The sequence below is a fragment of the Anguilla anguilla genome, chromosome 10 (genome assembly GCF_013347855.1).
Source record: "Anguilla anguilla isolate fAngAng1 chromosome 10, fAngAng1.pri, whole genome shotgun sequence".
In the NCBI taxonomy this organism is placed as follows: Eukaryota; Metazoa; Chordata; class Actinopteri; order Anguilliformes; family Anguillidae; genus Anguilla; species Anguilla anguilla.
In genome coordinates this window covers 20,370,905-20,387,886 of record NC_049210.1, presented here as the reverse complement: position 1 = coordinate 20,387,886, position 16,982 = coordinate 20,370,905, and the positions used below count along the sequence as shown (strand labels likewise).

The 16,982-nt window shown below is 45.3% G+C and overlaps 1 protein-coding gene across 5 annotated transcripts; it reads right to left on the bottom strand.

Moving 5' to 3' along the window:
• Positions 1-311: 311 nt before the first annotated feature.
• rab14l (RAB14, member RAS oncogene family, like) lies at positions 312-16,824 on the bottom strand. Of its 5 annotated transcripts, XM_035380419.1 has the most exons (9): positions 16,679-16,824; positions 16,047-16,183; positions 8,244-8,302; positions 6,550-6,603; positions 3,952-4,129; positions 2,802-2,868; positions 914-1,001; positions 711-741; positions 313-558 (listed from the first exon to the last, which is right to left on the bottom strand). In XM_035380419.1, exons 3-9 carry the CDS (start codon positions 8,293-8,295, stop codon positions 381-383), a joined length of 648 nt encoding a protein of 215 aa, XP_035236310.1. In that variant the 5' UTR covers positions 8,296-8,302; positions 16,047-16,183; positions 16,679-16,824; the 3' UTR covers positions 313-380. The 5 variants fall into 5 exon arrangements, with proteins under 5 accessions (XP_035236313.1, XP_035236311.1, XP_035236312.1 ...); XM_035380422.1 differs by lacking the exons at positions 16,047-16,183; positions 16,679-16,824 and adding an exon at positions 15,749-15,845 and having other exon boundaries at positions 312-558; XM_035380420.1 differs by lacking the exons at positions 16,047-16,183; positions 16,679-16,824 and adding an exon at positions 10,935-11,382 and having other exon boundaries at positions 312-558.
• Between the last annotated feature and the right edge of the window lie 158 nt (positions 16,825-16,982).

Here is a 16,982-nt window from a genome sequence, read left to right as displayed (position 1 = left end):
TTGTTTGGTTTTTCGGATATACGTAAAATGGTGACTCTGTGTCAATAATAATGGTCACTGTCACCCATTTCTTAGTCGCTCTGTAATATTCATTTGGAATGGAGTTTGGATACCATGGAGATGACCTGTACCGAAAAGTGCTTGGGGGGGGATGTGGGTTATGTGGGTGGCAAATAGGAGGGTGGAGGGGGAGGGGAGCAGACGGATGGGATGGGGTGGGGGGGGGCGGGGAGGAGCGAGAGGGTGGGGGGGGTTTGGGGGCACGGTCACCCGGCCTGCCCCTCGTTCAGTCCCTGCGTCGCCCCAGGGGAAGGCAGGGGCAGACGGAGGCGGGGTCGGGGGCGGGGTCGAGGGCGGGACGGGGGTGGGCGAGGCGGTCATTAGCAGCCGCACCCTTCTCTCTGGGGCTGTGGTTCGCTGGTTAGCCGGCCCCCCTGCGGGGCGGAGGGCTTGTGCTGCACGCCCGACTCGGCCGCGTTCAGGTCCAGGCTCCCGTCCTGGATGTTCTGGTAGATCTTCTTGGCCGCCTCCAGGAAGGCGTCCTCCACGTTCTCCCCCCTGCGGGAGACGGACAGAGGCGTTCAGCTCGCTCGGAGCTACCGAGGGACCCTGCAGAGAGAAGCCCCGCCCCCAACGCCCCTCTAATCTGCAACCGTTCGCTCAAGAGCCACAAACCCGCAAAAAAAATAGCACCACGGTCAGCCACTTACGTCTTTGCGCTGGCTTCCAGGAATAATAGACCTGCGGAACACAGAAGGCAGGGGGTGAGCATCGACCGGGGACACAGTGGAAGGAGGAGGTGGGGGGGGGGGGGGGGACAGGAGTCAAACACAGGCGAGCAGCTCAGAGACGCTGTCCCTCCCCCGGGGTGGAGGGGGCGGAGTGAGAGGGCAGGAGAGTGCGGGCCGCTCACCGTTCTCCTCTGCAAACTGCTTGGCCTCCTCGTACGTGACGTCTCGCTGCGCCTCCAGGTCGGCCTTGTTTCCTATGAGGATGATCACCTGCAGAGCAGCCCACAGGATTCAGACCTCTGACCCTGCCTCACCCCTCACACACGCGCTCTGGCACTCTGATACTCCTACACAAACTCACAGACTGGCTCTCACACACACACATACTCACAGACTGGCTCTCTCACACACACACACATACACACATACTCACAGACTGGCTCTCTCACACACACACATACTCATACACACACAAACTCACACACACATACTCACAGACTGGCTCTCTCTCACACACACACACACACACACACACACACACACACACACAAACTCACAGACTGGCTCTCTCACACACACACACACACACACACACACAAACTCACAGACTGGCTCTCTCACACACACACACATACACACATACTCACAGACTGGCTCTCTCACAGACACACATACTCACAGACTGGCTCTCTCACAGACACACATACTCACAGACTGGCTCTCTCACACACACACACACATACACACATACTCACAGACTGGCTCTCTCACAGACACACATACTCACAGACTGGCTCTCTCACACACACACACACACACACATACTCACAGACTGGCTCTCTCACACACACACACACATACAGGCTCTCTCACACATACACACACACATACACACACACTGACTCTCTCACACACACACACACACACATAAACACATACTCACAGACTGGCTCTCTCACACATACACACACACATACAGGCTCTCACACACACACACACACACACACACACACACACTGACTCACAGACTGGCTCTCACAGACACACATACTCACAGACTGGCTCTCTCACACACACACACACATACACACATACTCACAGACTGGCTCTCTCACAGACACACATACTCACAGACTGGCTCTCTCACACACACACACACACACACATACTCACAGACTGGCTCTCTCACACACACACACACATACAGGCTCTCTCACACATACACACACACATACACACACACTGACTCTCTCACACACACACACACACACATAAACACAATCTCACAGACTGGCTCTCTCACACACACACTCACAGACTGGCTCTCTCACACACACACACATACTCACAGACTGGCTCTCTCACACATACACACACACACATACTCACAGACTGGCTCTCTCACACATACACACACACACATACTCACAGACTGGCTCTCACACACACACACACACACACACACATACTCACAGACTGACTCTCTCACACATACACATACTCACAGACTGACTCTCTCACACATACAGGCTCTCTCACACATACACACACACATACACACACACTGGCTCTCTCACACATACACACACACAGACTGGCTCTCTCACACATACACACACACACACACACACAGACTGGCTCTCTCACACATACACACACACACAGACTGGCTCTCTCACACATACACACACACACATACAGGCTCTCACACCTCACACACACGTTCTGGCACTCTCATACTCCAACACACACATATACTCACACACTGGCTCTCTCACACATACACACACACACATACTCACAGACAGGCTCTCACACACCACGCACGCGCACACACACACACACACCAGTGTGCTCCTCACATTTACACACAAATACACACACATGCATGCACACAGACACAAATGCTGGGGGCGTATTACCAGGATAAGTTTTTTCAGTGTGTGAGTTTTTTTTTTTTTTTTAAGCCACTGTACAGTCAGGGTTTGGACTATATGAACGCAACTGCCTGACTGCTTCCACAGCTCATTCGCCCTAAGAGATGTGACATCACAGGATGGGGCCACTCACAGTGTTGGGGTTGGTCAGATTCCGTGCATCCGTCAACCAGCTGCTGAGGTGGTTGTAAGTGCTTCTCCTGTGGAACAGAACGTGTTACTATGACGACAGTATGAGACAGGAGGCAGAACCTCCACAGGGCCAAACATGACTTACAGCATGCACATACATGCGTGTATACAATTCTCTTCTTGGCCAGATTATGATGTGTGAATACCTTCTAATAACCTCAGTGCACTCAAAGAATGTTCTTCTCTGGTAACCAATAAATGGCATGTTAAAAACAAAACTCAATACTGCCATCTGGTGGTACTGCATGCATATACTCTCACACTAATAGTTTTAGGCCTACGGCTGCAGCTCTGTCATTACTGTGGAATTATACATATTTACAGGATACAGGACCTGGACATACAGTTGAGTTTATGAGATATTATTTTTTTTATGACCACAATGTTTAGATGCTGTAGGTATGATGCTTATGATAGTGGGAAGCACAAGAATATTAAAATATATTAATATTGCCTTGTTACATATATATCAGCAGCTATCAGCAGCATCGAGGGCAAGAATAAACCATTTTATAATGCAGAATAACTTCCATACAGTAGTAGAGTCCATGCACTACTCCACACAGATAGAATTTGAAACTGATTTGTGGAAACAGGCATGGGCTCCAGTGAGGTGAGACTCAGTTCTAATTTTGGGGGCTGTGTATCAGTAATACAAGGGTCACAATACAGTACATATGATAGGATGTGTGCAAGACTGTTCCCATTGTCGCAATGCGATTCCCTTCTGCAAGTTAAAAGTTTTGTAAATAATGACTCGCGCACATAAAAAATTCAAGCATCACATCGAGTGTTAGTATGGATTTAGTATTAGCATGCATACATATATATGAAGTGTCAATCCTCACAACTGTGAAATGGGGTGAATTGAGGCTTCATTAAACCAATACTGGGGTGGAGCTACAATGCATGGTTAATCATTGATTTGTACAAACCAATCAAATGCCTTGGCTCGCCGTAGACCAAGTCCTTGATAATACATGGAGCCTCCACCCATTCTGGGGTTTCGCCAAGCCAAATCACTACTGGGGCGAGCAACAGACCGAGGGGAGTGGCTTGACTGCGTGAACAATAACGGGGTGGGCGGGTACCTGGTGATGTCATAGACCATGAGCGCGCCGGCGGCGCCCCTGTAGTAGCTGCGCGTGACGGCGCGGAAGCGCTCCTGCCCCGCCGTGTCCCAGATCTGCAGCTTGATCTTCTGGCCGCTCACCTCGATGATCCGGGTGCCGAACTCCACGCCGATCGTGTGGGGGCAGTCGGCCATGACTGCGGGGAGAAAGCGCAGGCTAAGCTACCGCGCCGCGGGCCCCGAGCGAGGAGACAGAGCGCGCCTTCGGAACGCCGGCCAAGGAGAGAACAGGGCCGTCCTGCCCGTCTAATAGCGTCTAGCACCCTTCTACTGCTGGTATCCAGCATTATCAAGACGGGTCCCAGGTATCGCATGGATCCGTTCCAAGCGCACACACGGAAGAAAATCTTCAATACGCAGTGCCTGCTATTCCAATAAAAAAAGAAAGAATGGCATAAGAACCTACCAAGTTGGTTTGCAACCACCAGCAATACACAGCCATTACGACAAACCTATCGATTATAGATTCTGGAGACTGCTTCTCCGGTAAAAGCAGGGGAGCCGGTGCCAAACTCCATAAACAGCAGACTCTTCTTTCTTTTCAAATGAGTCAGCATCATCCACAGTGGACTTAAAAAAAACGGATGACTCGCTGTATTCAAACAGAAAACGCCGTCCGCCGCAGAGATTTAACGCATCCCACCTTTTATCTACATAATACCCCACACCAGAGCCCCGGCTGTGGGTATGGGGAACCCGGGACAGATGTTGGGGGGACTGTGACAGAACCGAGCAGTCACAGATCGGGGCGTGCCATACGCACGGGACAGCACGACAGAACACACCTAGAACCTCAGACACATGAACCTCAGAGTGACGACATGACCGATCGACTGAACTGAGCGAATGAACCTGGGAGCGGCTCATGCAATTTACGCCTCGCTAAGCTCATTACAAAAAGAGCGATTCTCTTCGTTTTTCGGCAAACGGACGCAAACAGGCGAGCGTTCAACGGGAATGGAGCCACGCTTTCCACTGGTTCAAAAACTAGGAATACAACTACTCCTCTGCCAACCCGCGTCGGGTTTGCGTCTGAAATCAACTGGATGTGACAGGAGCAAACGTCCTAAGCAGCAGCAAAACGAAACCAACAGAACGGTACCTAAACTGCAGCGAGCAGCATAACAGGTTTAAATTCGTGTTGAGCGTATCAACGGATTGACTGTTTCTCTAAAAAAAAAACAGGCTGAGTTGGGTAAGCGGGAGCCAGCCGCTCGTCAGCAGACCGCAGCTCCTCTCTCAACGCTCCCCACTTCCTCACAGGACGAGAACCGGTCCTGGCCTGCTCTGAATTCAGTCCGCCCCGTCCGTCTTCCTTTTGTGCTTCTCCGTCGGTAGGTCACGGTTTCGCAGTAATCAGCAGACGCGAGCTCTGCGTTTAAATCTCGATTTCGTTCGTAATGGTTTCGGTTTCAGAGAGCACACGGCCGACGGTGGCATCAGAAGACGGGTTATTCTTGTGCTGCGTGCCTACTGCGATCGTATCACACCCACTCTCCAACGCTGCTGCATCACAGTTATTAGGGAGCCACCTCCACAGACACACGTTCCAAAAATCTACCAGTTATCAGTTATTAAAAAAGTGTAATTTTAGCAGAATGCTAAAGGAGAATGTCTTGTATCTACTGCTAAATAGTGCACTGTGGGTAACATCAATTCGATTCAACATTACGAATATAATGCGTTTCACAGAGACACTGTCACAAAGATGTTTCATAATAGGACAACTAGGCAAGACCAAGCCCGAGCCCCCAAAAATCCACTGAGGTTTATAAAAAGTGGTTTTTTTTTGTTTTTTTTTTTTTTTTTTTAACACTCAGGGGTGAACTCCCGTCTGACAAAATATCGGAAGGAACCCGGATATAGAGGAGATCCCCTCCTCTGCTGGTCAGTTAAAGACAAGCCAAATGGACTACTGCAGGAGAAGACCACTCCAGGTTCCACTCCAGTCAGCCAAGAACCTGAAGATGAGGCCACTGGGGAGACGTGATCACCAAAATTCGATGACTGCAGATTGGAAAACCGTTGCATGGTCAGACGAGTCTCGATTTCTGCTGCAACATTCAGGTGCTAGGGTCAGGATTTGGCATACGCAGAATGAACCCATGGATCCATCCTACTTTGTGACAACAGTGCAGGCTGATAATGGTGGTATATAATGCTGCGGGAATGGTTTCCTAGGCCCCTTGATACCAAGTGAGCATCATTCAAATGCCACAGAATATCTAAGCACTGTTGCTGACCACCTGCATCCCTTTCATCCCTCCTGCCAGCAGGATAATGCACCATGTCACCAAGCATCTGCAAAGGATCAGCAGGAACTGAGAGCATCACTATAGAGTCAGCACGGAGCAAAATCCCTAAGGAATGTTTCCAGCTCTTTGTAGAATCCATGCACAGATTCAAGGGTGTTCTGGAGACAAGAGGGGAGGGGGGGGGGGGGTCCTCTCTGGTACTATACGAGTACCTAAGAGTGGCCACTGAGTATATATTCCATTAGTGGCAATACTGACACATTCACTTGCAGCTTTTGGGACACAGTAAAGCATGTACTTACATTTCTTTTCTGTGAACTGGTGAAGCAAACATGACTTTCCCACTCCCATATCCCCTGCAGAGAGAAAAATTTGTATTAAACAGCAGCTTCATCATGTCAAGTCACCTTTTTTGGGTTAAAAAGATTATGCATTTTGTGTAGATCGTTCCATTTCCAGAAACAGTGGTCATCACGTGCTTTGTTCCCATGCAATGGCGATTTAAATCAGAACAATGCATCCGAGTGCACATCCTGTGCCTTGCTTCCACCAGCTGATGCATGCAGTTCTGAGAAAGCTATGATTGGTGCAGGAAGGCTGACCTCAGTGACAAACCGTGGGCGTTGTGTGAGACCTGAGAATTCTGTTCTGGAACACTTGATACAGAACACTGCCAAGAGTTCCACAAACCGTCAGAGCACATGGCAACATTGGTACAATTTCACAACGCTCTACGCAGATTGGTTTGAGCAGCCTTATCTGAAACAAATATGTATGTTTGGAAGGCGATCTTGCTTTTATGCATTATGCATCTTCTTCATAGACCCTGCAGGGGGGGTCTCTCAAAAACACCGACCTGCTTCGGGAGCAGTGGGCTCTAATGCAGTACGCTGGCACACAAGCCAGTGTGTGTTTTCCATGTAACACGCCACACAAGATACATCTCAAAAGCAAGCTCTCATCGTAGAAGCAGCATGTTTCTTACCGATGGCAGTTGGTAACCGGTAATGCAGGTATCTAATTCAGTAAGCATTTACGTAGGTAAGTAACCCTACATTTATACTGTGCTGACTTCAACCAACCAAACAAAACCAACAGTGTCCCTCCACAATACACATCCAGCCAAAACTGGCTGATAACACATGCCAGAGCTAAAGCAGAGATGCGTAGGCAATAGACTTTGTTAGATACAACTCAATGTTAGTGGAAGAAATATGTTTTTTTTTCTCGGGGTGGAATACTATAATCTGACTGGTAGCCCCCCGTAGAGGTACACGACTATTGAATATTGAATGGCTGCTGCAACAATTAAATCTAGCCATAGACAATGAAGTGCAAATGATACAATAGTGTGCAGGTTTTTTTGATGGGGAAATGTTACACTGACTGGGCAAGCTAGACGACCAGGCTATGTACCTGGCTAGCTTACTAACAGGCCAACTGGCTTATGTAGCTGGCTTGCTGGCTAGCTCGCTAGCTGACTGGGTTGCCTAGTTGGCGGGCTACAGGCTAGCAAGCTATCTGACCAAGCACAAGAATAACACAGGATAACCAAAAAAAACATTATGTTCCAGAAGATCTGAGTGCTTCCTTTCATAGGAATATTAATTTGTAAATACTATATTTACTTCTTGGATCGGAAATCCCTCCCCAAATGCAGGCAGTTCTCCCCAGCTGAGGGGATAATTCTCTAGCAGGACACTGATAAGGGAATGCTACCCAGACTAATGCTCAGTATCAAATCCTGGTGAGCAACCTTGACAGAGAGAGTCAATCCACAGGGTACATAAATCACATGTACCAAGTTCTTCTCTAGCTGTCTGTGGTCTGCAGGCATCAGCTGAGTACATGAAGTCTTCTAGCATGATGACTGTGCAGCTTAGAAGAGGTTTCCACTGGGGATGCTTTACATTGGACCACAGTCATGCTTTCTGTGTGTTAACGGGCAGAGTCGTTACCTCAAACGTGCGAGCGAGGTCCTGCCTCCGTTACTCACCGATGATGATGTATTTGAAAATGTAGGAATAGTTGTACGGTGCGGTGGCCATTGTGGGTCTGAAAAAGAGAAAGAAAAGAGGTGAGCACTGCAGGTAACGTCAATATTTCTGTAGAGCTGTTTTCTCATTACTGTTTATTCCAATTAGACGTGTATATGCAAGACATTACAAGTGACATTACAAGTGTCTAGCTTAATCTTCTGCCTAGTTTGGCTTTGCAGATGTTAGACCAGGATAGTGTTCATTGTTCTCGGCTAGATATAGCTGTACAAAATAAGTAATTGTACCTTACTGAACCCGTGTTCAGCAGTTGTCTACGATCATGAAAATGCACTTCTTGTACGTCGCTTTGGATAAAAGCGTCTGCCAAATGAATGTAATGTAATGTAATGTCATCCTGAAACGCTTTGTCCCAAAATCAAGGCGGACTCTCCCAACCCAAACGCCTGTCCGATAACGCACCGGCATGTTCAAACAACCAGCGGGAAGTCCACCCCTTGTGAACTCCCAGAACCCTGTTCATTCGCCCTGACAGTAGAGTGGGGATGCAGGAAACATCAGAAGAGCCCAGGCACACCCTTTCCACTCGGAGTGAAAGAATGGCTCATTTTAAGGCTAATATTCTTGATGTCTGTCGCAGTGAGTTAGCAGCATGTGGTTAACAATCACAGTACAGTCAAACTTTCCATTCCAAGGTGAATAAACAGTACAGTACACTGAGAGGTCCTTTCCAAAGGACCGTAGTCCGTTACGGCTGTGCAAGACATTTAGCTACGAGGAAGGGACTGAATACCATGACAACTGGAATTAAACCGCCCAGATGTTCCAAACAGATTAAACTAAACTCAGTGCTCTTGCCACAGCTCTTACACAATAATATTATGGCCGTATAAATGTCCGTCAACAATAGCTTAAAACAAGCTTGCCGTTATCAGCCAATAAGCCAACATTACAGCCAATATAGCGGCCAATAATACTTTTACATATGCGCCAGAGGCAAGGCATTTCATGAGGCACTTGCGTTGTAAACACTCATTATTACCAGCACAGACCCTAGCGAAATGACAGATTCCGTAGCTCTCCATACTCTCTTTGCTAAATAAAAATTTGCATAAACATTTTTCCATTGAAAGTCGACAGCGGTGCTCATCTGCTTCTTGCGTGAATGTGAGAGCCTGACTGCAATCAAAGTTTGTGCAATAAAAAAAGGGGGAGGTACCAGTATCGCCATCAGCGTTGGCCAATACACCCTGCAGATCATCAGCCCCAGAAATGCTATGCACCTTTTCATGCCTTTCAATAAGGGCTAGCAAAGCTAACAAAAGCCATGTTTTCTGGGCTCATTACTTTAGCACATTGTTCATTCAGGGGTTGGTTTTGCATTGGATGAAGTGTCCTAAGCAGTGATCCCGGCAGCAGATAGCCTATAATCCACAAATGGTTAAACGTCATACGTGAGTGAATCAACCACTTGCTTTGGTGGGGGGAGGGGGGTTGGACTAAAAAACAAACCAAATCTATCACAACAATGAGCAATAGCTACAGAAAGGAACTGCCAGCATGTGGGTTTTAATAAAGCCTACATCACCCACATCATGAAAATAACTAGCCAGGACTCACCAAGTACGAGGACGCTTCTGTCATGACACATAAAAAGAGAAAAAGAGACGCTTCCGTCATGACACATAAAAAGAGAAAGAAAGACACATATAACACACACTGATTTGCAGCTTCTAGTGTGCAAAAGGTTCAGAACACATAAAATACAACAACACTGATCAGTCTATGAAGACCGATTTAAGACTGATTTTAACCAAAATCATGGGAAGAGCAAAGTGATGGCTATCAAACAAAAATTATTTTAAAAACACACAATGAACAGTTACAAAGCCCCGAGCTTCTCTTCAGCCAAGTCGACTACACATTGCTAGATATGACAGCTGTGATTGCTGTCCATTACCAGCATGATGTAAATGAGTCTTGTAAAATGAATCAATAACCGAAATAATTAGCTAATTAAAAAGATTAGAAATGAAAATTGTTTTTGATCTGCACTACTAAAGTGGGGGATGCAAAGACAGACAGTCACAGTAAACGAATGGCCCAAGCTACATTTGATGGCAACGTTATTTTTAAAAAACCAGACCTGAGCTCCCATCAGCATGGCTGCTCTGTGAGGAAGTAGTTTAACCTCACAGGAGAAGAAATGATGCGTGCACGGATAGACTGTGCTAATTGACCGGAGCCATTCAAACAGTAAAGTAAAATTCCAAAACTACCAGCACCCAAAGACACACATTCATCCTTAACAGGTAAACAAGGTTTTGACAAAATACAGAAAAATTACATCAGGATTTTTAAAAAGTCTCCACAAGCGTTCAAAGAAGCAATGTCTTACTGGCTACAATCATCCTACATCTGCTGTGCAAGAAAAGGAACTTTGTGTAAATGAAGGATCAAACAGGCGATATGAACATAACTCCCTAAAGCAAAATAGTTAATTGTATTCTAATTTACAGTTGCAATTAATTACCTCCAAGTCAGTTCCAACAACAAATATACCAGCTGAGAAAACTCCATTATCAAACATGGTGCACCACTGTGGTACAGTATACCAGCCTTTCAGTGCAAATGATACACAGATCCCAGACAGTGGTTATTCCAGTTAAACTCAAAGAAACACCACTCACCAGTGCAATGTGTAGGCCTGTCTCAATGCCAACATGTGAAAGAAAACTGTGTGGTTTTTACCAAGACAAAGCAAGCAGAGCGAATCTGGTGTTCCGGTTCTTGGCTGATATTTCTTGGCGCAGCTAAAAATAAGCCACAAAGTCAGAAATAATTCCTCGCCAAGTATTTGTCACCTGGAAAGCGAGCCGCTCTTTTCGCGTGGATCGGAAGGTGAAGATGCTGCCGGCTATCGGCCACATCTGTATCTCACTGCTCCCTGCTCAGCGCGTGACTTTCACAACTCCGAAACCTTTCACTTAAAATGTAAAACGCCACTAAAACAGGTCTATCAAAAAATCCTCACATATTGACCATAAAACCACCCAAAACAGAATATTGGGATGAATTTTCCTCTTTTCACAAGTACGAAGAACTAAAATACTAAGAAGAAGAAAGGGGGTAATACATGGCTCAGAGAGGTGGAGGGAGAACAAACAAAGAGACTGAAGCTGGGAGGAGCGAAGACAGGGAAAAAAAGAAAAAAGTGAAAGGCAGAGGAAGTTCGGAAGGGTGGAAGGGGGTGGACACAGACAGAGGAAGGGAAAGGGAAGATGAACAGTGGGCACGCTGGATGTTTTGTGGGGTGGGAATGGAAGCGGGGGGGGGGATGGGGGGGGGGAGGTTCCATGGGATTGTCATCAGTGTGTCAGCTGATGCGCAAACCTGAGGAGGCTGCTGGCTGTGTGCTTTCACGCTACTGAGAGGAAAAAAACACACAGCTGGCAAAAAAAAGCTATGCGTGGATCTCGTGGTTCATCACTCCCACCCCTCCACCAAAAGCCCTGTGCTCAGAGCAAAAGGCAGCAGGTTGGGCAGGTTCACCCCATCAGCCTGGCCCATTTCTCGCGAATGGGACCGGCGGGTTCTGGCCCCCGGTGCTTTTCCACCTTCTCTTCCATCAGGCCAGAGCGGGAACCCACGCGGTGCGGCCCGTGCTGCTTCAGCCCCATACACAAAGCCAGCGCCAGAAAACTGAAATGAGGGCTGAGCCGTTAGACTATGGAACCATGATAAGCATTATCGGAAAACAAAATGGCTGCTCAGCTGATGTTCATCTCATTCCCAGGCACCAAGAAAAATGAGTGGCCTACTTCACCACTGGTGCAAGTGGAGACAGTGGAGACTAATAGAGGGGACTTGACAATGGGTAGGTTTTATGTTTTATTTTAATAACAGACATATAGTAAACAACAGCAGCAGGTAAAATCTCCACTATAAGCACGTATTTCATCTAACTAATCAGAAAAAAAGATCAAACAAAAAAAAATTGTACTAATTCTGACTTAAGAGAAAATGGGTTTCCCGGACCTTTGACATCTTTCACTATACTCTGATTGGCTGAGCATGGCAGTGGGCGAGCAGTGCTGTGGGATGAACTGCAATGACACAGAGAGAACCATTCTGGCTCAACGTGAATTTACAGAATAACGAACTGGAGCCAGCAAGGTGGGTTTGTCTGGCCTTTTATAATTTAATAAGTAGAAGCGGAATCATTGTGAAGGATAGCAGGAGACATGAACGTCACACAACGTTACGCAAAACCGGTACAGTAGATCTAGAAAACCCAAATGGACAGGCATTACCATGATGCAGTTCAAAACACCCTGACTGCATAGCCAACAGATTACTTCTGCTTCATCAATTAGCCTACATGGAAGACAAAGAAGATACAAACCACCCTTCCCCAGAAGAGTAGCCACAGTTACAAACAAGACCAGGTCAAAACCTAGTATATGGCTGGACCGGCGAATGGTGTAACTTCATAACTCGGCCGACCAATGGTGTAACTTCATCACTCGGTGACTCAGTCACAGACATTCGCATTTGTAGGGGTGCCCCGCTGTTGCGGCCCAGCCAAAAAATAACTGCTTTGGGCGTTGACTGACCAACTGCCACAACTTACATTGCATTTATTGATCATTTATGTGACAGTCCCACAAGTCTCTCCGCATTTAGTATGTGGCCACAGTCAGCACTTTGCTGCCTTGTGAGAATTTTTATTATTCTTTGATAAAGAGAAAAATGTAAATGCTTAAAAGGTCACCAATAAACGATAGACAGAGAAGCTATGTGACCCAATTTACGGGGAAAAAACTTTAAAAATGCTGGATTTGATCTAAATGCTCAGATGGAAGTCACCTGACAACAGTGTCAGTTAAATAAAGGCAAGGAAAAAAAATAGACTATTTCAAAGCGAGGACCCTACAGAATGAGAAGTCCTGATCTTTTGCATCACCTCCTGGCCCTTTGTTTGCTCTGAGCCAAGTCCTGTATTTCACACCCATCTGGTACAGCCTGCCTCGCTTACCCAGCGCTCCCTCCTCAGTCTCACTCCATTCACATGACCTGCCGTCATGTGCTCCAGTTTCAGATTTGTCTTTGCCTTTGCTACAGAGCGCTTCTTCCCGATCAGCCCAGCGGTGAAGAATGCGCCTGCCGGCGCGGGGCGCAGCTGCACGACCCTCCTTTCACCAATCACTTGCCCCCAATTGTCAGGAAAGTGGGATAGAAACTTCCTCTGAAAACAGGGTAAGAGTAGCCAGGGCAGGAGAATAACCAGCATGTGACCAAGCTACTGTCTCAGCACTTCTCAGCTCTGTCGCGCTGATTCATAAAAAACGCGCACACAGCTAAATTCCCGATATTGCATCCTCATTTCCCCCGGACACCAGATTATTGAATAATAGCCCAGAACTAAGACATGTGGACTCAAGACCAAAATAAAACTGTTCTCTCTGACTGCCCATATACAAGTTTACTGCCTTGCATCCGTGCCTAAATCCACAAGACATGGCGCATTTTCACATAAAAACTGAACCGCATATATTAAGTATGTAGTACACATTCATTCAATTAAGCTTAAAAACAGAGAAAACCAACAGAACAAATCACACACTATACCCGATCAAAAACATCTGTCTAAACGTGGGGTGATATTGCATAGAGGAGATTCTAAATTGAACAATGTCCAAAAACCTCATTAAGTTAGATGAGTGTTGGATAAACTGTAATGTTATTCTGTGACAATCGAGATGAGAACCGATGACCGCACAATGTTTACCCAACAGCAATTAATAGGCTAAACATACAGCTACGAAGACACCAATGCTACAAAAACAAATAAACGTTTCAGAACGAGTTAAATAATAGCTTTATAAATTTCGCTCGTGCAACATTAAACATACACGTTTCCTTCAAATGTTGACTTTAAACTGAACTACAGCATACTGAGCAGCAAGCGATTTTCATTTTTGAGGACACAACACGAATTGCAAAAGCGTACAACAAACTAGGATAAGTTCACGCAAGACATCATTTACCAAAGTAACATATGTAAGCCCCCTTTAATTTAACTACTCGCTAGGAAATTGTTATGTTCAACAGATGCATATTTATTTATGTATGCACAATAATACACTACTAAAGGTCATATGACAACAGACAATATCAACACGTTTAGCTAAGCCTTTTAATGTGTGGCCACATGATGACAATAGCAGTCCCCTGTCGATAAAACATATACAGCTACCTAACTAACGTTACTATAAATGAATATGGATTCAATAATGTTTATTATTGTATGTATATTAATAACGTACATTATTTAATGTTTAATGGATGCTTATCAACGGTTGAACTAAAAATAGCAAACCTAAGGTATTTCCAGTCCACACCTAACCTCACAGCAGAAACACAGGGCAGATATAGTCCAAGTGGCCTGCTTGCTGCTGTGTCATCTAAGTTAGCTAAACAGCTAACGCAGCAAGCAGGCTTCCATCTAACCTAGTCAAGCCATTTCTTTACTTTAACTAGCAATTGTCTACATAGCTGCTTATGTGAATGGATACCCGACTAGACAGTTACAGCTACCTAGATAACTAATATAATATGAAAATATCACGCGTTTCATCCGTGTCTAATTTGGCTGTTAGATTTGCTAAGTCTACATAAGATTAGCTAGCTAGAATGACATATAACGCAGTCTAAGTACAAACGAAAACAATGAAACTACTACTAGTACAGCTAGCCATGTACTCTATGAATAGCTAGTTTTAGATCTAGTCGGTCACAGCAATTTCCCCTCAAGTGACTTTTAATAACACAATGTCTAGCGTGAAAAGTCATATTATCTAACAAAAAAGTTGCAACCAATTACAACTAGCTAGAATAACTTTCTTAATTTACCCATCTAAACGAGCCACCACATCTCGGGTGACAAGTTCAAAAACAGTCAGGTTAGATAGCTTACGTTAACGTTAGCCAAGTTAACAATCAGTATAGCCAGACAGCTACAAAGCTTAACTTTATTTTAAATTTCTTTGTCGGAATCTTAAGTTAAATCTATAAGTCTCACGTCACCTATCATTTATGAGCGGACAACCAGCTATAGTCTAGCTATACGCAAAATAGCCGATGTATTTTCTTATCGCAACGAGCCGGCTAGCGTTAGCTATGTGCGGCCTATGAATCAGCATCATCGATGCAGTTGTTTTTAGCCACAGAAGAAGGAATAAGACAGAAACCGTACCAACACCGAGCTTGTCAACCATGTCAGCCACTTGATTCAACTCTAAATTCACTCAACTCGGGATATTGAAAGTACCGACTGTCGGTTACATTTCTCCCGCTTACTGACAAATGAACAAAATAATGAAATTGAGCTCTTCCGGGAAAAAGCTAGCTAGCTGCCTAGCCGTCCGAACAAAGCGTTATATAGCTAGCTAGCAAGCGAAACTACCAGTCCAAATAGCATAACATCTACAGATACACATACCAGTTATAATTCGCAACAAAGTATATCCCGAGAAAAGTATCAGAATATTAAATATTTATCACAAATCTATGCAATGTTTGTGAAATGGGTGTTGTCACCCCCTCCTTCTTGCTACTTTTTCCGACCATGGATGGAATAGATTTTTTTCCCAGATGTAGCCTAGCTAATGTTAAGCAGCAGGCTAATAAGTTGGCTATCCGATAAATAAATACGCTTTACTGTGACGACGTCACATCAAGTACAGTCACTGATAAGACTCCAGTGAAGGCTTGTTCGGAAACATCATATATTAACTTACTTTTGTTTTGGATTTATATTTAATTATCTCCGGCTTTCTGAGTGGAACTGCGGGTTATCCTTGGCTGAAGTGTCTATCTATCCAAGATGGCGGCATGCGCTACGCGTCTTCCGTCGAATACGATGTTCAATGAGCTCCTGGGACAAAGGGCACGAAAATTCTGCCAAAGACATAACTTAGGTGCAGGTGAAAACGTCGTGGGCAGCGACGAGACAATTTAAACTAGCATAATAGTGATGTGTTTCATTTCGTAATGGCTTTTTTAAAATACAAAAATATGGTCTCACTGCGACAAGGATTGCATTGTATACAAACAAAGCACACCTGAACAGGCAATTAGCCACTAGGTAATTTTTATCCAAATAATAATAATGACAGAGTAGGCTAGCCTAGGTTTAACAATAAAGAAAAATCATAAAACCACTCAACACTAATATATCTTATTTGGACGTGTCACGTAGCTTGTTTAAAATAACTAGTATGTTGTTTAACTTAGACTAGCTAGGCTATGCATGTGAGTCGCTCCCATTATGAACATCTGTCAAATTAAAATTGAAAAAGACGTAACAAACGCATCTACACATTATCTAATTAACTGCATCCTAATTGAATCTGTCCAGCCGAGCACATACCCTCAGTATACTTCTTTTCCGAGGGATTTGCAACGGCGCGTGGTGTTTGTGCCTCAGTGTATTTGAATGTCTTTTTGAAAGCCGTACTGCCTCCAACCGAAGAGTAGGCTGTTCATTATTATGGTCGTAGGCTATAGGCTATATCGACCGACTGGACCGAACACAAAACCCCCAAATTAATTTCTAATTTCTATCAAACTCGTTGTCTCTAATACTAGGCCTTTTATATTCAACGATAGTGCTTTGCGATAAATAGCTAATTACTGCATGATTTATATGTAAATTCAATTTCTCACAGCGTGTA

Coding starts and splice junctions, on each gene's coding strand:
- rab14l (XM_035380419.1), bottom strand. CDS start 8,295: ATGGCCACCGCACCGTACAACTATTCCTACATTTTCAAATACATCATC. Junction 2,869..3,951: donor ATGGTCTATGACATCACCAG/GTACCCGCCCAC, acceptor TCTGTTCCACAG/GAGAAGCACTTACAACCACC. Junction 1,002..2,801: donor ATCTGACCAACCCCAACACT/GTGAGTGGCCCC, acceptor GCTGCTCTGCAG/GTGATCATCCTCATAGGAAA.